Source organism: Lingula anatina, chromosome 7, assembly GCF_051362555.1.
Source record: "Lingula anatina isolate TDL-2025a chromosome 7, LinAna3.0, whole genome shotgun sequence".
Lineage (NCBI taxonomy): Eukaryota > Metazoa > Brachiopoda > Lingulata > Lingulida > Lingulidae > Lingula > Lingula anatina.
This window is the reverse complement of record NC_141773.1, coordinates 7027031-7049506: the sequence shown is the minus strand read 5'-3', so window position 1 is coordinate 7049506 and position 22476 is coordinate 7027031. Positions and strand designations below refer to the sequence as shown.

Here is a 22476-nt window from a genome sequence, read left to right as displayed (position 1 = left end):
ATTAAATATGTTCGCTTATTTTCGTTAAAATAACATGGGTAAGCACAATTTGATGACGTACTTCACACTACACACGGAAGCACAAGGTGGAAGTGTTAGTCAGGCTTCTAAAACTTTACTTATCGATAAAACTGTTCGTAGAAACTATTAAAAGCCACGTTCAATTCCAAGTAGAAGTCCAGTAAGGTAGGATACCTTGTAAGGTTTGTTAAAATAGCTGAGCACTAAGCGGACTTACTGGTGGAAATCAAATTATACTTCATGAAAGACATTTTGTGAGACTGAGACTGTTGTATTTTTATGTACAGACACAGATGTGTCTGTACATATAGCCATCATCTGCGTCTGTCGTCGCCGTCGCCGTCGTCGCTGTCGCCGTCGTCGCCGTCGTCGCCGTCGCCGTGCACTTTTACCGATAACACGATAAGTGGAAAACCATTTTGCCTTTTGATTTGAAACTTGCAGAACTGATGAATATTCATAATACGCAGGTCAAGTTCGAAAATCAGCATGATCGGGTCACTCTTAGGGAATTTATGCTGTTTTTTCACTTTTTTCAACATATATGCAGCACGGATAACACGATAAGTGGAAAACCATTGTACCTTTTGACTTGAAACTTACAGAACTGATGAATATTCATAATATGCAGGTCAAGTTCGAAAATCGGCATGATTGGGCCATTTTTAGGGAATTTATGCTGTTTTTTCACTTTTTCAGCATATATGCAGCACCGATAACATGATAAGTGGAAAACCATTCTACCTTTTGGCTTGAAACTTACAAAACTGATTAATATTCATAATACACAGGTCAAGTTCGAAAATCAGCATGATTGGGTCATTTTTAGGGAATTTATGCTGTTTTTTCACTTTTTTTCAGCATATATGCAGCACCGATAACACCATAAGTGGAAAACCAATTTACCTTTTGGCTTGAAACTTGCAGAACTGATAAATATTCATAATACGCAAGTCAAGTTCGAAAATCAGCATGATTCGATTATTGTTAGGGAATTTATGCTGTTTTTTCACTTTTTTCAGCATATATGCAGCACTGATAACACAATAAGTGGAAAACAGTTTTTTCATTTGGCTTGAAACTTACAGAACTAATGAATATTCATAATACGCAGGTCAAGTTTGAAAATCAGCAAGATCGGGCAATTTTTATGGAAGTTATCCTGTTTTTTTTTTTTTTTTTTTCAATTTTTTCAGCACTTTTATAACACCGATAACATGATAAGTGTAAAAATGTTTTTCCTTTCCTTGGATTGAAATTTACAGAACTGGTGAATATTTATAATACGCAGGTCAAGTTTGAAAATTGGCATGATTGGACTATTTTTACAAAAGTAATGCTGTTTTTTTTCCCTTTATTCAGCATACATGCAACACTGATAACGCATTTTAAGGAAAACCAATCAGCCTTTTGTCTTGCAACTCACAGGAGTGATCAATCTGACCAGTATACAGATCAAGTTTGAAAATAAGCTTGATCAGTTAAGTTTTGACGAAGTTATTAGCCTTTTTGTATATAAGTGGTTTTTCTTCAGATTTAATTCTTAAGCATGTTAACAGTCTCATAACGGTACTAATTGGATATGTTAAAGTGTTGTTTTAACATTTTCTGCTTCATAACAATATTGTTAGTTGATTATATAAAAATGACAGTAAACCTATTATCCTGCATTGTGTAATAAAGTATCAAAAATGGAAAGGAACTCATCATTGCAGTTCATCAGATTCAATCATTTACTATGTTCAGAATCTCCAAATGGAGCTAATTGGACATTATAAATTGTTCTATTGATATTTTTCCTATGTCAACAATTTTCCTAGTTGATCATTTAAAAATGACAGTTAATTGATGATGGTTTTATGTAAAAAAGGTGTTGAAAATGGAAAGAAAATCATTTCAGTACAGTTATCTCTTGTTAACATTTTGGCATTTTGAAAGTGTGACCCTAACTTCCATGTCCTTGGAGACCTTTCCATATCACATTTTCTGAATATCCATGATACTTTTATTTTTTTATAAAAAATTTGATGGTCATTATGCTGTTAAGTATTATGTTATATTGCATGAAAGTTAAAGAAAACCCTATTTTGGACACTGCTGCCAGGATAGCAATTAAGGGAAAACCATGTTACTTATGATAATCAACCTTACTGAAAAGACTGAAGTGCAGCTTGTGTTGGAAAACCATCGTAATTGTTTTCTGTTTTGAAAGCAATGCAGTACAGTGCTATTTGGTGCAATAAATGTATATGGATAGTAGGCAGTTAATTCAGGGTTATAAAATAATTTGCTTAATTGATTTTCAAGTTATTTCAGGGTTATAAAATAATTTGCTTAATTAATTTTCAAGTGGGTATTAAATGAGATTACATAAACACACATTGAGATTTCATTGTAAAGTCCCATCGGTTTAGCTTTCTTTACTGTGTCACATAATTAGGAATCGATGATTATTATGCAGGTAAATGTTATTTAATATGGAAAATAAGTTTACAAAAAAAATTTTGTGTAACGCTTACATTAATGCTAAAGATGAATAACAGTGCCTTATTATTCTCAAACTCAATAGGGTTATTCATATCATGTTAGTAATTGTACAGCTAGATTAAAAGTTTGAATAGCAGCTTTATTGGTATTTTTTGTTATGTTTTATTTTACATTTTCTTTTAATTTTTTTATGCTGTTTTTTCACTTTTTTCAACATATATGCAACATTAATAACACAATATAAGAAAAACAGCTTAGCCAATTGTCATTATACTCACAGGAGTGGTCAATCTTACAAAAATGCAGGTTGAGTTCGAAAATCAGCGTTATCGGGCCATTATTTTAGAAGTTGTACTGTTTTTTCAAATTTCCTCAGATTCAATTCTTAGGCATGTTAACAGTCTTATTATTGAACTAATAAGATACGTAAAAGTGTTTGTTTCAGACATGCTGAAAACTTTTCAGAACTGCCGGACATTCGGACCGGCAGTGATGAAAACTTTGCCGGACCGAATGGACTTTTGCCGGACCGAAAATGTCCATTCAATAATGGAAACGTTTTGTTTGCATAGTAGTACAGAGAAGTAACTCTTGTAAATACATATTCAGTAATACTATTAAATAATTTGGACATGTTGTAAATTTAAAAAAAACCAAAAACACACACTTGTGAAGCACTGCTTTATTGTTGTACTCATTTCACAAGTTCCAGGGTTCATACAGGCCTTTAGAAGAGCTTGATTTTGTTTCTTCCTTTGAAAGTCCTTGAATTTCACACTTAGTCCTTTGTCCTTTAATTCAATAGTGCACGTACGGCTTAAAGAAATTCATCATATATTTCACATCCCTGTCATAAATTTAGGTTAATTATAAATTTTATCATGATCAATTTCTCAAAAAAATTAATATTGTTTCAAATTGAAATGAATTTGATAAAAAATTAAATGAACAAAAACTCATTTCCACTGTTCAACAGTAGCAAAATTTGCTCTTGGTCAATTTCTCCTTTCCTTGAAAATAATTTGCAAATTTTGATGCTACACAAACAGTAAAGATTGTAGTCCGAATGGGAGTGCCAATGCATGAAACATGCTAGCCACTTCACTGTATCTGTCTCATCTGCATGGAAACGAACGGCTTCCCGGTCAGGACTCGACGATATCATAATCTAAAATAATAAAAATGTACATACTGATAATATGAAAACTGTAACTGGTACTGGTAACAGGTATCGCGTTTATGCTTACGGGATATTTAAAATCTGTGAACCATTTTGTTCATACACCACGGATCGAGTTTTTTCGGTAGGTTCGAGGAAGCGACCGAACTGTCAAACTTTTTTTTACGTAAAACGTCGCAATGCGGAAGGCACTGCCGCATATTAGCTGAATGCAAACGAAAGTACCCATTAGTTAAATATCGTTACAATCACCATTGATTACGCATAATATTCAGTCCTATAATTCTGAAATCGTTTTTGCTGAGTGAATCGGGTGACCTCATTTCCATGTAGGCTACTATCAACGCTTTTTTCTCCCTAAAAGAACGAATAACGATGTATACGTACCTTCGAAGGTCAGGCGTCATTATCCTTGGTTCCTATATGAATGATTGTTCTTGAGAAAGGAGTCAGGCGTCCAAGTTAAGCAGTAAACATTTTTTCCTGCATGTTTACATGTGCTTGGCAGCGTGGACCGCCCTCGTGATAGCTGTCTGTGTGTCGCGGCCAATATACCAATGACGGGGCGCGTAATTATCGAGAGCAGGGGGATTCCCCATGGGGAAGAACCCATTCGTTTGAGAGAGGGATAATACGATTGGCTAGCAGGGGGATTCCCCATGGGGAAGAACCCATTCGTTTGAGAGAGGGATAATACGATTGGCTAGCCTACTTTGTAAGTGAATGTGACCGAAATGTGGTCATTTTTACGTGTCACTAGATTAGTAAATGGATGAAAAAATGATGTGGATTTTATATAATTTTATTTCTGAAGCACATCGAACGCTAACTGTTAATTCAAAATGGCGGCTCTTAAAACTCTTGTCGGTCCTTTGGACCGACAAAGTACAATATTTTACCGGTCCAGACAAATTTTGCCGGTCATGACCGATCGGACCGACAGTTTCAGCATGTCTGTTGTTTGATATTTCCTGCATCTTTACAACATTGTTAGTTGATTATGTAAAAATGATGGTAAACTTGTTATCATGTATTGTGTAATCAAGTGTCCAAAACGGAAATAAACTCATATCATTGCAGTTTGTCAGATTCAATCATCCACATCTGCCATGATGACCATGATGGGAAAACCGTGTTACTTATGATTGTCAAACTTTCAAAAAAGAAACACAGGACTAAAATGCAGCCCAAGTTGGAAAAGCAGTCTAATGGGCTTCTTTTTCTGGAAGTTATACATTTTAGTGAAATATTCATTATCTTTTTGGCATATTCATTGTGGGACTCGGAGCTCCCATGGACATGAAGCCGGATGGTAATCAAATTTTCTACATGTTCATGCTATTTATAGTCAATAATCAAAAATTGGTGATAATTATTCTATAATTTATTATGTAATGTTACATCAAAATTGACAATAATCTTTTTGCACTGCTACTGCAAACATTATGAAAAGAAAACTGTGTTATTTATTATTATATTTAACTTAAGAGTATGATTTTTAGGATATGCATGCAGTTCAAATTAGAAAGCCAGGTCAATTGGGTTATCATTTATTATTGAATTTAATGCAATTTTGTGTGAAATTTCATTTTTCTCATTCTGGCACTTTCTAAGTATAAACTTGAACTCTGATGGGCCTGAAGCCTTATGCTTTTACTTTCGTCGGTGTTACCTGTTGTGCAAAATTAAAATTTGATGTTGACTGTGCAGTTAAACATAATGTATTATTGCATCAGAAGTGGTAGTCTCCTATTTTGTGCATTATTGTTTTGTGCTCTTCTTAAGTTGTGACTTATGGGCCTGAAAGACCTTTGAGAGGGTCAGTCTATAAATTTCCCTTGGGTATCACTTCGCTAATTTCAGTTATAAAGTAATTTGCCTAATTGATAGGCTACATAAAGCACACTTGTGATTTGAGATTACATAAAGCACACTTGTTGATATTTCCCTGTAAACTCCCATAGGTTAAGCTCTCTGCTAGATTAATAATAAGGAAGCAGTGATAATTATGCAGGTAAATTTTGTTTAATATTGCAAATAAGTTATATATATATATATATATATATATATATATATATATATATATATATATATATATATATATATATATATATATATATATATATATATATCAAACTGAAAGATTAAAAGTTTGAATAGCAGCTTCATTGGAATTATATTTACCTCTGCCAAGGAGGTTATATTTTCACCCCTGTTTGTCATCAACATAACTCAAAAAGTTATGGACCGATTTTGCTGAAATTTTCAGGAACTGTCAGAAGTGGGCCAAAGAGGACAAAAATCAATAATAATCAACAATTGCTACCTTGGCAGAGGTCTGCACTCTCGGAGTGCTTTTCTAGTTTTGTTATGTTTTCCTTTATAATTTTTTCTCAAACACTTGCATTTGTGACTTTTAACTCTCATCCGCCTGAGACTCTGACATTTCTGTATTTCCACATAAGCAGTTGTATTGTTTTTTATGTCTTTAAACATTATGTTACTTATGTAATATTATTTTATGCACTGTCATCATTTTTCAAATATTGAGACTTACATCATGTGAATTTGAACTCTCATGGTCCTGAAACTGTAATCTTATTGAAAGGGTAGATTGAGACCATCTTCTGGGACTTCCGGAAGACAGTCAGGTTATTAAGTTTATATTGCCTGGTATCTATTTTTTCTTCTGTTGGAAGACCATCAAAATGGAGGATGGATCAAAATAGATACTTTGGAATACTGTCAGAGAATATCTCTGGGTCCGCTCATGTTATTGACCATTTTACCTGTTGTGCATGATTATAAAATTCAGTGTTGACTGATAGTGCTATTATAAGCATTATTTATTATTGCATCAAAATTAACAAAATGACCTTTTTTGCATCTTTATTTTCTGTTTTTTGTCTGTACATTTGACAGCTTTGCTGCCTTGTTTAATTACTTCCTCTAAGTTTCTAATACTGTCCACGAAAATTTCATGCTTCGTGTATGTTAATTTTCATCTTCGTGTTAAGTTGTTTATGAGCTGACATTAATACTCATTGTGTTACAAATCGAGGCTTCATGCATATTAATGCTATTTCATTATCCTAGGAAAATATGGATCTCCAGAAAATGAAGGTAGAGGACAAAGTGGAGCTTTGCAAAAAATACTTCTATGGTAAGACAACAAGACCTATTCCAAGTCAGAGACTCTCTCTCGAATACAACCATTAAAGTATAGAATGATATTACAGTGGAATATTACTAGTATTTTAAATATTGAATGGGGTCAGAATGAAAGTTTTTAATCAGTTAGATTAAAGAGAGACTAAAGCCAGAGAAAATGGGTTATGTTACTTAAATTCATTTTGAAGATGGTAGTCAGGGGCGGATTTAGGCCGTCTTCTGGGTCTTCCGGAAGACGGTCAGATTTTCAAGTTTACATTGACGGGTATCTAATTTTTTCTGTCGGAAGACGGTCAAAAAATGGAGGATGGACCAACAAATATAATATGGAAGACTGTCAGAAAATATCTCTGGATCCGCCCCTGGTAGTCATAATCTATAATACTAGTATAGATATTAATCATTGGTTAGTAAAACATTCACTTATAAATCTTGATATTTTACATAGATCTCTAATTAAAGACCCTTTTATTTATTTTGTCATGTAAATGTATGTTGTAGACCATGGTAAATGAATATAAATTTATGTTATTGTGTTGCAGGTGGTTTTGCACTCCTTCCTTTCCTGTGGGTGGTCAATTTTGTGTGGTTTTTCAAAGAGGCCTTTATCAAACAACACTATGAACAGCAGCAACAGATTAGATCATGTAAGCATATTCCTTCTCTCCCCTCCCCCCGCTCTCTCTCTCTCTCTCTCTCTCTCTCTCTCTCTCTCTCTCTCACACACACACACATACACACACACACACACACACCCACACTTCAATACATTTGGACACTCAAATAGCTAACATAGTTACTCAAGTAAATGTCCTCTGTCACTCATGCATGTTATTGTCATTATTTTCTTCCTTGTTATTTCAGATGTAATCAAGTCATTAATAGGAGCAATAATATGGACAGCTATCTTCATTACCTGGGTGACATTGTTTCAACTATACAGAGCTAGCTGGGGAGCCACAGCTGACTACATATCATTTATAATACCAAGAGGAATAGCCTAAATATCACCATAAGATGGCTCCATTCATAATATATTGGGTACTTAAACACAACTTTTTGAGAAGTTTCTATACTTCTATTGCGGTGGGTCACACCTACAAGTTGGTACCTAAAACAGCTTTGTGCAGCTGCAAACAAAGGGACAATGACTCCATTTTCGGTCACAAAACAGAGCTGGTTCTGTTGACCTGTGACTTAAATTTGGCCTACAATTGGCCCAAAGCCCCCTCTGCTGGTGCGGAGGGCAAATCATGTGCTGTGAAATGAGAATAGTATCTGTAGTATCTAAGCTTTGTGTTCACACTGCAGTATTGGAATGTGGGGAAAAGAGTAAGGGATCTATACACTGTATATGTGGTACTGCATAAAAAAAATTACCAAAGGGGTTAAAGGTTGAATGTGTTTCAGTTCAGTGTATCAGTTAACCCCTTCACTGTACATGACATACATGTAGAGTGTTAAAGTTTCTGACACTGAATTTTGGACCTTCTTCAAAACTTTGATTCAGAAATATTATAGTATATTTATACATGAATATTTGTGTGTGTGTATGTATGTAATTTTGTCAGTAATTTTTCAATAAACATAAATGATCTTAAGAGAAAATGGCAGTTTTCTGATGAAATAATTAATGTCACCTTCTTTTCTGATGAAATTATCAATGTCACCTGTACTCTATGTTGTAGAGGAAAATGATAATTCCACATTTTTAAGATCACCCATAGATATGTTACAGTCATTTTCTTGAATACCTTGAATATCAAACACATACACACTGTGAGACTAAACAAACATTTATTATATTACTGTCTTATATGTATATATAAATTATCATGGAGTTATATTAGGCAAACACCGCCACAGAATTGAAATCTGATTATATATCTTCAATAAATAAAATAGCAGTTAAAAGTTTTATTTACATCCTTGTGCAACGCAGCTCATCGTGTCTGGCTCAATCGTATTTCATTATACGCACAAAACAATAACCAAAAAATATTTTGACGAGAAGTGAGTTAAACGAATGGTCAGACTTCACATAAAATTTTTATCACAATTACAAATATAAGTTTCAAGTAGTTTTTTTTACACAAATATTAAGACAGCTTACATGTACAGCTGTTTAGACCTATTTGACCAACGTTCCAGCATGCTTTTTTTTTCTATGTCGAATTAAGTAAAGTCAAAACTGAAATAATATTAACAAAATATAAATCATCGCTACTAGCATTAACTTTTAATGTAGCTTCTTCTTCCATGTTTGTTAGTGTACAGGTTTCTAGACGGCCATACAAACGATTCTCCAGTCTCGGTGCTCGTTCCCATCCGAGAGCCTCGGTACGCCATACTAAAAACGTGAAAGAATTTAGAATATAGTACCACATCAGCAGGGACTAAAAACAAGACCCCTAAAGCTATCGACTCCCGGGCGGTCTCAATATCTCTATCGACGCTCGATGACGATTACTTTTAAAAATGCTTGTCGAAATTTTATTTATTTTTTTCATTTTCATTTTATTCTTACATGTTTTTGTCGTTTTTCAAATGATGGATAAAAATTTAAGCTATGGCTGTTTATGTTGACTACGTTATAACCGTACCTGAGCCCAACGCTGTCTTGCTCAAACATCTTTTTACGCACGTATCTCGGAACAAGGAAATAGGAAATCTTGGACGGCATCTTTAGCATGGCTAACGGGTTACTGTAGTCTATCATGGAGCGAGTCAACATTTTTCGCGGCCTACCGATCTACAAGAAAAAATGACATAATGATCGTGAAGGTTTAAGATTGAAGGTTTAAGATCAAGTGCCACTTAATACAGAATTCTAACTTATCTTTAACCCGAGGCTTCAAAAAGAACTAGACAACAATATTTTACTTTGAATTTTGAAAGTATATGGGACCCGTGTCGCATATATAATCTGTGGACTCTGATACTACCAATAGAAAAGAAATGTCTTCCCTCTCTGTTACAACTAGACGAGCTTCTTATGTATAGATATTAATATCTTTTAATTTAAAAGTAATATTGGCTGAAAGAGAGTATAGATCCATTCAAATTACACGTAACAAATGAGCATAGAAAAAATTACACAAAAAAAAATCACATGAAAAGATTAAAAAAATAAGTAAAGACAAACATACAAATAAATATAAATTTTAAGAAAGAAATCTACCATGCTAGCCCCGACATAATCACTGGTATTTATGTATCTTATCTCCTTAAGATTTTGAACCCTGTCTTCATAGATGTTCCTCGCCACCTCATGCCCGAAATATGAATACGTATCTTTATGAAGTGACAGGTGACGACAGCGGTTGTCACAGTTTTCACGGTCTGTCGCAGTTGGTATTATCTGCAAAATTAATTACAATTAAGCAAAGATAAGTAGTTTTTTTTTTATTTGTTTGGTTTCCAGGGAGTTTCAAAAGCGGTGCACACATCCTGTACCCAATACATACGTGTGCTTTTATTGTTTTTCTATATTAACCCTAACTGGTGATCACCGCTGTGAACCTGATATAGATCCATGTATATACTTACCATGAAACAATTCAGACAACATTAAAACTGACTGAAAAAGGTAATCTTGACAAAATTTAACAGTTTATATATCTTTATCAAGTTATCGTCGAATTTTCTTTTTTTTGCTACCAACGTAAAAATCTGTAGGTTTTTCCAACAAATACCCAAATAGACTTTTAATACGTCGATTTTAATAAATAAATAAATAAATAAATAAATAAATAAATAAATAAATAAATAAATAAATATTGATATATTTTATAAGAGTAAATGAACACGATAATATTAGCAATAATTAAAGAACAAATTCAAATATGTGGAAAAGAAAATTCACCTGTGCGGGAGATGGCGGTGGACAATATCGCGTTGGTCTGTAGTTAGCTGGACAAGACATGTAGTCATGCTTGTACGATGTGTAAGGCTTGAAATAGTCATTGCCAAATGTCACACCGCTACTCAGTTGCATAGCTTTCTTATTGCTGTGTTTGGTGGCCATTTCTCTCTTGTCCAAGCAGTTGCAACTATGGAGACATAGGGTGCTATCACCTCTATCATGACGTCACAGTGGGTTCCAAGGTGACATCAGCTATACGCTTTTAATTGTGACGTCAAATCTGAATAGCGATATTATTGGTCTTTTTTCATGGTCTCCCCCTCCCCCCTCCCTCTTAACCAGTGCTCTTAACATCAAGCAACATAGTTTAATTTTGGTTTAATGAACGTTTAATAAAATTATTGGACCTGACAGCATGTGACGAAAAGAGGGAATAACTTCATATTTTTATTTTTCGAAAATATTCATTGCAATGCCATAAAAAATTAGTTCTAAATGAAAGAAAGAAAAATGCCCATGAGGGAATGTGACAGTTGAGACAAAAACTGCGTGAGCAATGGGTTGAGACGAGAGACTTGCATTCCATGCTTTGTTCCTTGTGGTTTCTTTTTGAATCTCAAACTTGAACTTTTATAAATAGCAACGTAGAAATTTATGCATTTTACTCATATAAATCATAAATATAATGGTTTTACCAATGTAAAAGTTATTTACAATGTTCTTTGCTTTTTATGAGTTGGTATTCAAATTAAGGAACTAGTCACATTGTTACTACTTCCGCCATTTTCAAACAAGTAAGCTGCATTTTGTGGGAACTCGTCAATTATATCAATTCGTATGAGCAAACTGCCACAGAGATGTGATATTTGATAAGGTGAGATAAATAGTGGTTATTTATTTTATAACTGTAATGGCAGTACTTGTTGAAACTTTCAGATATGTTGAAAACATTGCAACGTATGTAGTAACTTTTAATTTATCGATTCTAGTTCTCTTGATTTGATCATTGACTGCAATGTTTTGAGTATGATGCTAGCATTATGTACAATATACCGTAAATGTGTAGACTAGTCAAATTTACAGACGTAATCTTTTATTTTTATTTTACTTTTATTATAATCGTTTAAAATATGTGCTTGCACAAGAATGCATATTTAAAACATGAAAAGGTGGGGGTCTTCGACATTTGTAAATTTAAAAAGTAGTTTAAATAACAAAATGTTAGAAGGTGTGTATTCTTTCTACATGTAATTATCTAATAATCACGATTGACAAAGTACATACATTTTCATGCCATTACATTTGTAATTATATGTTATTACCATGTTCCATAGATTTAATCATAATTTAAATGTAATAAGTACTAGTACTTTATATTTTGTGTGTTTTGAAGGTCTTGTTGAACTGCTGACAAATTGATACAGACTACTAATGCATTCAGCCTAGATGGCGCTAGTACTTGGCCTGGGAGGTGGTATTTTCACCTTGGGGTTTTTGTGGACTTTGTGCATTCTACTCTGCTTAGCATTGGCAAGAGCTGAGGGACCCCTTGCGTAAGCTTGAACCACTGCATCACTGTGTTTTGAATTTTAACTTCATTTTATTTAAATCTCATTTAATTAATAAAATTTTATTTTTGTTATTCATAAATTTAAAATGTTTGCCATATGAGGATTAAATGTTTGATGTGTGCCAGTAAGTTGTTGACCATAATGATGCTAGTAATTTTTATGTACAGACACAGATGTGTCTGTACATATTGCCATCACCTGCGTCTGTCGTCGCCGATGGCGATGCCGATGCCGATGCCGATGCCGATGCCGTGCACTTTCCTTGTAAACACGATAAGTGGAACACAGTTTTATTTTTTGCTTTTATATTTACAGAGCTGATGAATATTCATAAAACGCAAGTCAAGTTCGAAAATCAGCATGATCGGGCCATTATAGTAGAAGTTATGCTGTTTTTTCACTTTTCAGCATATATACAACCCTGTAAACACATTTTAAGGAAAACCGTTAGGCCTGTTGTCATGAAACTCACAGGAGTAATCAATCTTACTGAAACGCAGGACAAGTTCGAAAATCGGCATGATCGGGCCACTATTTTAGTAGTTATGCTGTTTTTTCATTTTTCAGCATATATGCAACACTGCAACACTATATACAACCCTGTAAACACAATATAAGAAAAACAGATAGACCAATTGTCATTAAACTCACAGGAGTGGTCAATCTTACTAAAACGCAGGTTGAGTTTGAAAATCAGCATAATCGGGCCATTATTTTAGAAGTTATGCTGTTTTTTTCACATTTCCTGAGATTCAATTCTTAGGCATTTAACAGTCTCATTATTGAACTAATAAGATACGTAAAAGTGTATGTTTGACATTTCCTGCATCTTTACAATATTGTTAGTTGATTATGTAAAAATTATGGTAAACTTGTTATCGTGTTTTGTGTAATAAAGTGTCAAAAATGGAAATAAACTCATATTATTGCAGTTTGTCAGATTCAATCATCCACTATGTTCAGAATCTCAGAATGGAGGAAATTGGACATTTAACACTGTTCTATTGATATTTTTCCCATCTCATCAATTTTCTTAGTTGATCATATAAAAATGGCAGTAAACTGTTTATTTTGTTTTATGTTAAAAAAAGTGTTAAAAATGGAAATAAACCCATGTCAGAACAGTGCTGTCTTGTTTACATTTTGGCATTTTCAAGGTGTGACTTTGAAGTTCCATTGGCCTGAAGACCTTTGCTGGTCATGTTTTCTGAATGTCCATGTTACTAATATTTTATTATTAAAAATTGATGGTCATTATGCTGTTTAAACATTATGTAATGTTGCATCAAGATTTGAAGAAACCCCTATTTTGGGCACTGCTCCCATGATGACCTTTTCAGAAAAACCATGTCACTTACTGTTTTCAAACTAACAGGAAAGAAACATGGGACTAAAATACAGCTTCAGTAGGCAATGCAGTCTGTTTGGTAAATTTTCTGGCAATTAAAGTTTTTGTGAAAATTTAATTTTTCACGTATTTTTCAGCTTATATGCAACACTGATAACACAATATAAGAAAAACAGATAGGCCAATTGTCATTATACTCACAGGAGTGGTCAATCTTACTAAAACGCAGGTTGAGTTTGAAAATCAGCATAATCGGGCCATTATTTTAGAAGTTATGCTGTTTTTTTTCACATTTCCTGAGATTCAATTCTTAGGCATTTAACAGTCTCATTATTGAACTAATAAGATACGTAAAAGTGTTTGTTTGACATTTCCTGCATCTTTACAATATTGTTAGTTGATTATGTAAAAATTATGGTAAACTTGTTATCGTGTTTTGTGTAATAAAGTGTCAAAAATGGAAATAAACTCATATTATTGCAGTTTGTCAGATTCAATCATCCACTATGTTCAGAATCTCAGAATGGAGGAAATTGGACATTTAACACTGTTCTATTGATATTTTTCCCATCTCATCAATTTTCTTAGTTGATCATATAAAAATGGCAGTAAACTGTTTATTTTGTTTTATGTTAAAAAAAGTGTTAAAAATGGAAATAAACCCATGTCAGAACAGTGCTGTCTTGTTTACATTTTGGCATTTTCAATGGGCCCGAAGACCTTTGCTAATCACATTTTCTGAATATCCATAATACTAATATTTTATTAATAAAAATTGATGGTCATTATGCTGTTAAAACATTATGTAATATTGCATCAAAATTTGAAAAAAACATATTTTGGGCACTGCTCCCATGATGACCATTCCAGAAAAACCATGTCACTTACTGTTCTTAAACTTACAGGAAAGAAACCTGGGACTAAAATACAGCTTCAGTAGGCAATGCAATCTGTTTGGTAATTCTTACTGCCAGTTAAACAGTTTTTTTGTGAAACTTTAATTTTTCACATATTGGCATTTTCAAGGTGTGACTTTGAAGTTCCACGGGCTTGAATACCCATGCTAGTCACATTTTCTGAAAATACATGATACGTATATTTAATGATTGTACCACCAGCGTTAGCGCTGGCGGTACACATGGTTTTAGTCCCGTCCGGTCCGTTCTGCCGGCTCCTGCGGCTCCGCCGGCTCCGCCGCCATGTCATCGTTACCGCTTCTCCTCCTAGACGGTAAGGGCCCCTATACCCATCTCTTGGATTTAGGTCACCTATAATCTCAACTCGTTCCACGTAAAATTTGGGCTTTGTCGGTATTGGGGTCTAGGTGTGGCATTCATTGCAATGCACCCTTGTCCAAAAATGGCAAAATTAAATGCTAATTATCTACCCTACGGAAGGAATTATGGGAAAAATTTCTACAGACGGCTTTCCAAAAGTCATATGTGTAGATTTCAATTATGCCCTTGGATTTGACCTTTGACCTTAATTTCAAGGTCAAACAGGCCAAATTTTTCAAAAAAATGAATTTTTTTTACGAAAAAAAAATTATTTGCGCTGTTATTCAGACACCACACAGACTTAACCAATAATATTATTGGAAAATGATACCCTTCAGGTCATCTTTCATCTCCGTGAATTTGGGGTCAATCAGTGCATTTTCACTGGAGTAGCGGCCATAAGATACCGAAACTGAAAACTGTCTCTAATTCGGGAACCGTTAATGCTAGAGACCCATTCTTTTTTGCATTTTGTAGAGCATGTAAAGCCCAACACTGGAGGTGGTCTCCGTTTTTTTTGTATTCCATACAGTTTTCGAGCTACGCTGTATCAAAAAGTACATATTGGTGGTGAAAGCAAAATGTGCAGTACGGTAATGGATAATAAATTTTGAACTCTGGAAAAATAAAACATAAGGCTTGGCAAAGCAGACAACTTGTGGTCAAAAATGACATTATTTCATCAAATTTGAACTTCTGGAACTTCACAGCACCTGCCATTTCAAGAATTTCGACCAAAATGACCTTTTCTTTATTTTAATTAATTTTTTCTGTAGGAAATTTATGGCACATTAAGGTAACTCCAAAATTATAACATTTAGTCCCTTATATCTCCAAAACTGGCAGAGATAGGTCCATAGTTACTATTGAACTTGAATAGGAAGTCATATACTGCCAATCTAAATGTGACCTTGAAATTGACCTTTGACCTACTTTTCACCATGAATTGAACTTTGCAAATTTTGCTTCCCTTTTATCTCCAAAACTGGCAGAGATAGGTCCATAGTTTCTATTGAACTTGAATATGAAGTCATATACTGGCAATCTAAATGTGACCTTGAAATTGACCTTTGACCTACTTTTCACCATGAACTGAACTTTGCAAATTTTGCTTCCCTTTTATCTCCAAAACTGGCAGAGATAGGTCCATAGTTACTATTGAAGTTGAATAGGAAGTCTTATACTGGCAATCTAAATGTGACCTTGAAATTGACCTTTGACCTACTTTTCACCATGAACTGAACTCTGCTAATTTCTTTCTCTTTTAACTCCAAACCTGGCAGAGATAGGTTCATAGTTACTATTGAACTTGAATAGGAAGTCATATACTGGCAATCTAAATGTGACCTTGAAATTGACCTTTGACCTACTTTTCACCATGAATTAAACTTTGCAAATTTTGCTTCGCTTTTATCTCCAAAACTGGCAGAGATAGGTCCATAGTTTCTGTTGAACTTGAATATGAAGTCATATACTGGCAATCTAAATGTGACCTTGAAATTGACCTTTGTTGACCTACTTTTCACCATGAACTGAACTTTGCCAATTTTGCTTCCCTTTTATCTCCAAAACTGGCAGAGATAGGTCCATAGTTTCTATTGAACTTGAATATGAAGTCATATACTGGCAATCTAAATGTGACCTTGAAATTGACCTTTGACCTACTTTTCACCATGAACTGAACTTTCCAAATTTTGCTTCCCTTTTATCTCCAAAACTGGCAGAGATAGGTCCATAGTTTCTATTGAACTTGAATATGAAGTCATATACTGGCAATCTAAATGTGACCTTGAAATTGACCTTTGACCTACTTTTCACCATGAATTAAACTTTGCAAATTTTGCTTCCCTTTTATCTCCAAAACTGGCAGAGATAGGTCCATAGTTTCTATTGAACTTGAATATGAAGTCATATACTGGCAATCTAAGTGTGACCTTGAAATTGACCTTTGACCTACTTTTCACCATGAACTGAACTCTGCTAATTTCTTTCTCTTTTAACTCCAAACCTGGCAGAGATAGGTCCATAGTTACTATTGAAGTTGAATAGGAAGTCATATACTGGCAATCTAAATGTGACCTTGAAATTGACCTTTGACCTACTTTTTATCATGAATTGAACTTTGCAAATTTTGGTTCCCTTTTATCTCCAAAACTGGCAGAGATAGGTCCATAATTACTATTGAACTTGAATAGGAAGTCATATACTGGCAATCTAAGTGTGACCTTGAAATTGACCTTTGACCTACTTTTCACCATGAACTGAACTCTGCTAATTTCTTTCTCTTTTAACTCCAAACCTGGCAGAGATAGGTCCATAGTTACTATTGAACTTGAATAGGAAGTCATATACTGGCAATCTAAATGTGACCTTGAAATTGACCTTTGACCTACTTTTCACCATGAATTAAACTTTGCAAATTTTGCTTCCCTTTTATCTCCAAAACTGGCAGAGATAGGTCCATAGTTTCTATTGAACTTGAATATGAAGTCATATACTGGCAATCTAAGTGTGACCTTGAAATTGACCTTTGACCTACTTTTCACCATGAACTGAACTCTGCTAATTTCTTTCTCTTTTAACTCCAAACCTGGCAGAGATAGGTCCATAGTTACTATTGAAGTTGAATAGGAAGTCATATACTGGCAATCTAAATGTGACCTTGAAATTGACCTTTGACCTACTTTTTATCATGAATTGAACTTTGCAAATTTTGGTTCCCTTTTATCTCCAAAACTGGCAGAGATAGGTCCATAATTACTATTGAACTTGAATAGGAAGTCATATACTGGCAATCTTACTGTGACCTTGAAATTGACCTTTGACCTTCTTTTCACCATGAACTGAACTTTGCAAATTTTGCTTCCCTTTTATCTCCAAAACTGGATAGGTCCATAGTTTTTATTGAACTTGAATAGGAAGTCATATACTGGCACATATTGGTGGTGAAAGCAAAATGTGCAGTACTGTAATGGATAATAAATTTTGAACTCCGGAAAAATAAAACATAAGGCTTGGCAAAGCAGACAACTTGTGGTCAAAAATGACATTATTTCATCAAATTTGAACATCTGGAACTTCAGAACACCTCTTATTTCAAGAATTTTGACCAAAATGACCTTTTCTTTATTTTAATTAATTTTTTCTGTAGGAAATTTATGGCACATTATGGTAACTCCAAAATTAAAACATTTAGTCCCTTATATCTCCAAAACTGGCAGAGATAGGTCCATAGTTACTATTGAAGTTGAATAGGAAGTCATATACTGGCAATTTTACTGTGACCTTGAAATTGACCTTTGACCTACTTTTCACCATGAACTGAACTTTGCATATTTTTCTTCCCTTTTATCTACAAAACTGGCAGAGATAGGTCCATAGTTACCATTAAAGTTGAATAGGAAGTCATATACTGGCAATTTACTGTGACCTTGAAATTGACCTTTGACCTACCTTACGATGAACTTAACTTTGATTGTACCATTTTAAGTTATATATATTTTTTGCATATTTTGAAAATTCTTGTTGATTGCATTTTTACAGCTTGTCAAGCATAAGACTGGTGGCTGTGTCCCTTCTTTTGTGTATGTGGGGGTCTATACGAATGCGCTTGCTCCAGCTGGTGGTACAATATTCGGAGGCGGTATCGCCTCTCTGATCCTCTAGTTAAAAATTGACGGTTATTATGCTGTTAACCATTATGTAATATTGCATCAGAATAGAAGAAAACACAATTTTGGGTGCTGCTGCCATGATGACCATTATGGGAAAACCATGTTACTTATGATTGCCAAACTTTCAAAAAAGAAATACAGGACTAAAAATGCAGCCTGAGTTGGAAAAACAGTCTAATTGGCTTCTTTTTCTGGAAGTTATACATTTTCAAAGTGCGAACTTGAACTCCCATGGGCCTGAAGCCTTATGCTTGTTACACATTTTACTTACATTGGTATTACCTGTTGAGCATAATTAAAATTTGATGTTGAATTTGCAGTTTAACATAATGTACTTTTGCATCAGAATTGACAGTAGCCTATTTTGTGCATAGTTATTTCCTGCTTTTTGTCTGTACATTTGACAGCTTTGCTGCCTTGTTTTTTCATTTAGCCAAATTACTACTTTTTCATCACTTTTTTGTTCATCAAATGGTTTAAATATGATTGAAATAAGTCAAATCAACCCTATTTTGTTCAGCCAAGTAAAGTCAATTTTAGCACTTGGCTACTAGTAAATTGGCAAGTGTTAGCACAACCCCAGTATATCTTTATCACATGTTTTGATTTGTCCTTGAAGGTTTGGAGCAGCTGGGGTGATTCTGCTAGCCATCATTATCACCATCATATTGATATTTCTACCTCTGACAACACCTGAAGATGTACGCGCTGATATCAAGGTAAATATTGGTATCAAAGATTGTTTTTCCTTTAGATCTGTTAATAGTTACTGGGAAGAATAGTAATAAAAGTTAAATATTAATTCATTTTTATTAAGTCTAAATGTCATCTAGATTTAAGAAAAAAAATTGAATCTGATTTTATATGCTTCACTATAACCGTGGTGTGTTTGACAAAATTTTGTTGAAAAATAAGGGCTGGATTTATTAAACAGTCCATTAGTCTGTTTATTTAACGGAGGCTCAGTGGTTTGTCTCTGTAATTTTAACAATTTGAAAATGGTTTCATTTTCTTCTACTTACTGTTACACAATAGAAAATGAAATTGTTTAATCAAACACTGTTGTTGAAAAGTGTCTTGTATTGTAAGTAGACAGTCATAATTTGCGATCATTATTCGTGAATTCTGAAATGCAATTCAATATGTACTGGAAGATTTCTAGAGACAAATGCCTGGTCTGAAGTGTTACATGATCATCATTAATATCAGCTTGAATTATACTATCCTGTATGTGCCACAGTATTGTGTGCTTCTTAACATGTACTTGTGTTGATTTTAACATCCTAATTGCTTTGATTAATTATTAAATGGCAATATTGTGCATATTTTGTGATAAATTAACTCAGTTATGCATGTCACATATTGTGTATACATAAGGCGCCATCTGTGTGCAATAGCGGATTTAGGATGGGTGTCAGGGGGGTCCTGAACTCCCACTTGGTGTCTTGAAAAAAATCGCACCAATATTCCCCTCTTGATATAAGGATTTTGAAGAGCTGAGTCATAGTTCTAAAGTACACCAAATGGTACCAATTGCCCTCCAAAATATTGAACCCCACACCTAGGGGGCAAGGTTCGGCATCGCTATCAAGACCTTTCATTCTTACAAAAACTGTACTGGTAAACCTCTTCAAATAATCTGGATCTGCCCCTGTATATGTATGTTTATGTCATGAGAAAAGCAGTTATTGACTATAGATGGCAGGGGCGGATTTAGGCCGTCTTCTGGGTCTTCCGGAAGATGGTCAGATTTTCAAGTTTACATTGACGGGTATCTAATTTTTTCTGTCGGAAGACGGTCAAAAGATGGAGGATGGACCAACAAATATAATATGGAAGACTGTCAGAAAATATCTCTGGATCCGCCCCTGGATGGTGCCTTATGTATACACAGATTGTGACATATTTCTTGTAAATTTTTATTTTTTAACTTGCTTCTTTTGCTTTGTCATAATATCATTCTTATCTTTACATTATTATTAATATTTTAGATGTAGAAAAAATTAATTTGCGCACTTTTCTTTGCCATTGCTAACATGATGTTGTATTCTTTCTTCCTGTCACTTCAGGATGTTACAAAGGTAAACGTTGTTTTTTTTTTTTTTGTTTTGTTTTTTTTTTCTGGAAGAATCTCTTATATTTCTTCAAGTTAAGCTATAATCTATCCATTGTGGAGAATTTTTTCCCTGTAAATATTTCAGTTTTTTTTTCTTTTTATTTGATTTTAACAACTATAAATATTATTTATTTATTTTATTATTATTATTTTATTATTATTATTTTTTTTGTTTTGTTTTTGGTGAATAGCAACATTTATAACATTTATTTATTAGATTTGAAGTAATATATTTTAAGTTTCTCAAATTTAGCCCCCAAAAATAAAAAGCACTGAGCATTTTATTGAATCATCATTGCTTTGCTTGAAAATTAATTCAGTTGATATGCTAAGTAGTACTAACAAAATTAACTTGCAGTAAATATATATGACTGATCACCATTTATTATTGAAATTTGTTAAACACAATCACCCTCCTTTAGCTAGAATTATCAGTATGTTGTTCTTCTCTAATCAGATAACTGAGAATTACTGAATACTGTTTATGCTCTTTTTTCAGTATGACGATACAATTGTGGGAAGGACTGCTATTGTGGCCATAACTGGAATTTTTCTTCTAGTTGGACTTGGTGCCTATGCTGTGTTTGACGTCATGGAGCCTATATATGCAAAGCCATTGAAAAAACATTAAAAACAGATAAATACATCATCATTTATTTATGTGTCATGTGCATGGAACACCCAGTCCTTCAGCCTTATAAGATGCCTGTTGTAAACAATTTTTCCTGTCTTAAAGCTCTGGAGCATATCCCAGAATGTAAGTCTTTGTTGTTCAGTAGCAGGAAAGGAGTTGGGACAATTAAAGCAAAATGTGTTAAAAGCAAAACCAACTTAGATTCTTGTTGATAATGATGACACTTTTTCTGCAGTCCCAGTTGAAGTGGTGTTACAGTTAAACACAGTTACACTGGTGACATATCTTAAAGAATTTGGACCACTGTATTGAATTTGTGGTGGTTGCAATGTTGTAATTGGTTTTGACAGTGTCTTGTACAGTAGCATAACAAGGCTGTTGCATTAAGGTAGTGTTGATAATTGTAAATAAACCTTTTTATAAAAGCATTGTCTGTTTCATTACTTATACTTTTGTACGTGTTTGTGCGTGTATTTACAGTCTGCACATAAATGTCAGATGTTGAATATTCCAAATAAAATTCCAAATTCTGAAAAAGATAGGAGAAACTCATTCTGGGGTATAAAACATATGCTTTACTTAAATTTGGTACGCACTTTTTAAACTAGAAATATTATATCGCCTTGATAAAAAATTATAGTTACTTGTACTGGCCTGAATGTGTGATTACCAAAGACCTTTACTGATTTCACATAAATAGTAACGTAATTTAATGTGGATTGTGATACTATTTTGCAATACTTGAAAGTACATATAAAATGTTTAAGAAATGAAAAGAAAAAAAAACTTAATGAACAAATCTATGATGTGTCAAGGCAATGTTAAGAGTTTTTTGGCGTAATTTTGACGTTTACCACGTTTGATACCATGCCCCCTCAAATTCTCATCATCTACATTCATGTTTTTCTGACTTAATGAAGAGATAGCCAACTACTTTAACTGATGAAAACTTCACTCATATATCAAGTTTTATGAGGAACACGTTAGATGTGTCATTTTACTCCACTGTATTTGAACCGCATGTACTGTAGGACTCGTAGCTTTGATTAATGAATACATGTACCTGAGTTTCAGTACATTTGGTTTAACGTGTCCTGGACTTGAAAAATCAATTTTTTTTAAAAAAACAAGA

General features: G+C 33.8%; 3 protein-coding genes and 1 long non-coding RNA gene across 7 annotated transcripts; 2 read left to right on the top strand and 2 right to left on the bottom strand.

Annotated features, from left to right (window-relative positions):
- Positions 1–52: 52 nt before the first annotated feature.
- Positions 53–8777, top strand: LOC106164248 (gamma-secretase subunit PEN-2). 3 transcript variants are annotated; one of them, XM_013542100.3, is made up of 4 exons: positions 53–186; positions 6785–6851; positions 7402–7506; positions 7724–8777. In XM_013542100.3, the coding sequence occupies exons 2-4, from the start codon at positions 6791–6793 to the stop codon at positions 7861–7863; spliced, it is 306 nt and encodes a 101-aa protein (XP_013397554.1). In that variant the 5' UTR covers positions 53–186; positions 6785–6790; the 3' UTR covers positions 7864–8777. The 3 variants fall into 3 exon arrangements, with proteins under 3 accessions (XP_013397554.1, XP_086872991.1, XP_013397555.1); XM_087016865.1 differs by having other exon boundaries at positions 53–198; XM_013542101.3 differs by having other exon boundaries at positions 53–203.
- LOC147760672 (uncharacterized) lies at positions 3176–4328 on the bottom strand. Its single transcript, XR_015335398.1, has 2 exons — positions 4076–4328; positions 3176–3676 (listed from the first exon to the last, which is right to left on the bottom strand). It is a non-coding gene; the product is annotated as an uncharacterized LOC147760672 (long non-coding RNA).
- Positions 8778–8793: 16 nt separating the features above from the next.
- Positions 8794–11001, bottom strand: LOC106166057 (uncharacterized). The gene is made up of 4 exons (XM_013544474.2): positions 10725–11001; positions 10041–10220; positions 9463–9611; positions 8794–9209 (listed from the first exon to the last, which is right to left on the bottom strand). Exons 1-4 carry the CDS (start codon positions 10884–10886, stop codon positions 9092–9094), a joined length of 609 nt encoding a protein of 202 aa, XP_013399928.2. The 5' UTR covers positions 10887–11001; the 3' UTR covers positions 8794–9091.
- A 476-nt stretch (positions 11002–11477) lies between these two features.
- LOC106166080 (transmembrane protein 218-like) lies at positions 11478–21772 on the top strand. 2 transcript variants are annotated; one of them, XM_087016863.1, is made up of 5 exons: positions 11478–11598; positions 12118–12277; positions 19214–19313; positions 20664–20675; positions 21210–21772. In XM_087016863.1, exons 2-5 carry the CDS (start codon positions 12171–12173, stop codon positions 21339–21341), a joined length of 351 nt encoding a protein of 116 aa, XP_086872989.1. In that variant the 5' UTR covers positions 11478–11598; positions 12118–12170; the 3' UTR covers positions 21342–21772. The 2 variants fall into 2 exon arrangements, with proteins under 2 accessions (XP_086872989.1, XP_086872990.1); XM_087016864.1 differs by lacking the exon at positions 20664–20675.
- Positions 21773–22476: the final 704 nt, after the last annotated feature.

Bases quoted from the DNA above. Each gene is read 5' to 3' on its own strand.
- LOC106164248 (XM_013542100.3), top strand. From the start codon at position 6,791: ATGGATCTCCAGAAAATGAAGGTAGAGGACAAAGTGGAGCTTTGCAAA. The intron at 6,852-7,401 runs GTAAGACAACAA...ATTGTGTTGCAG, and splicing joins TTGCAAAAAATACTTCTATG to GTGGTTTTGCACTCCTTCCT. The intron at 7,507-7,723 runs GTAAGCATATTC...TTGTTATTTCAG, and splicing joins GCAGCAACAGATTAGATCAT to ATGTAATCAAGTCATTAATA.
- LOC106166057 (XM_013544474.2), bottom strand. From the start codon at position 10,886: ATGGCCACCAAACACAGCAATAAGAAAGCTATGCAACTGAGTAGCGGT. The intron at 10,221-10,724 runs GTGAATTTTCTT...TTAATTTTGCAG, and splicing joins CACCGCCATCTCCCGCACAG to ATAATACCAACTGCGACAGA. The intron at 9,210-9,462 runs GTACGGTTATAA...TCACGTTTTTAG, and splicing joins CAAGACAGCGTTGGGCTCAG to TATGGCGTACCGAGGCTCTC.
- LOC106166080 (XM_087016863.1), top strand. From the start codon at position 12,171: ATGGCGCTAGTACTTGGCCTGGGAGGTGGTATTTTCACCTTGGGGTTT. The intron at 12,278-19,213 runs GTAAGCTTGAAC...TTGTCCTTGAAG, and splicing joins AGAGCTGAGGGACCCCTTGC to GTTTGGAGCAGCTGGGGTGA.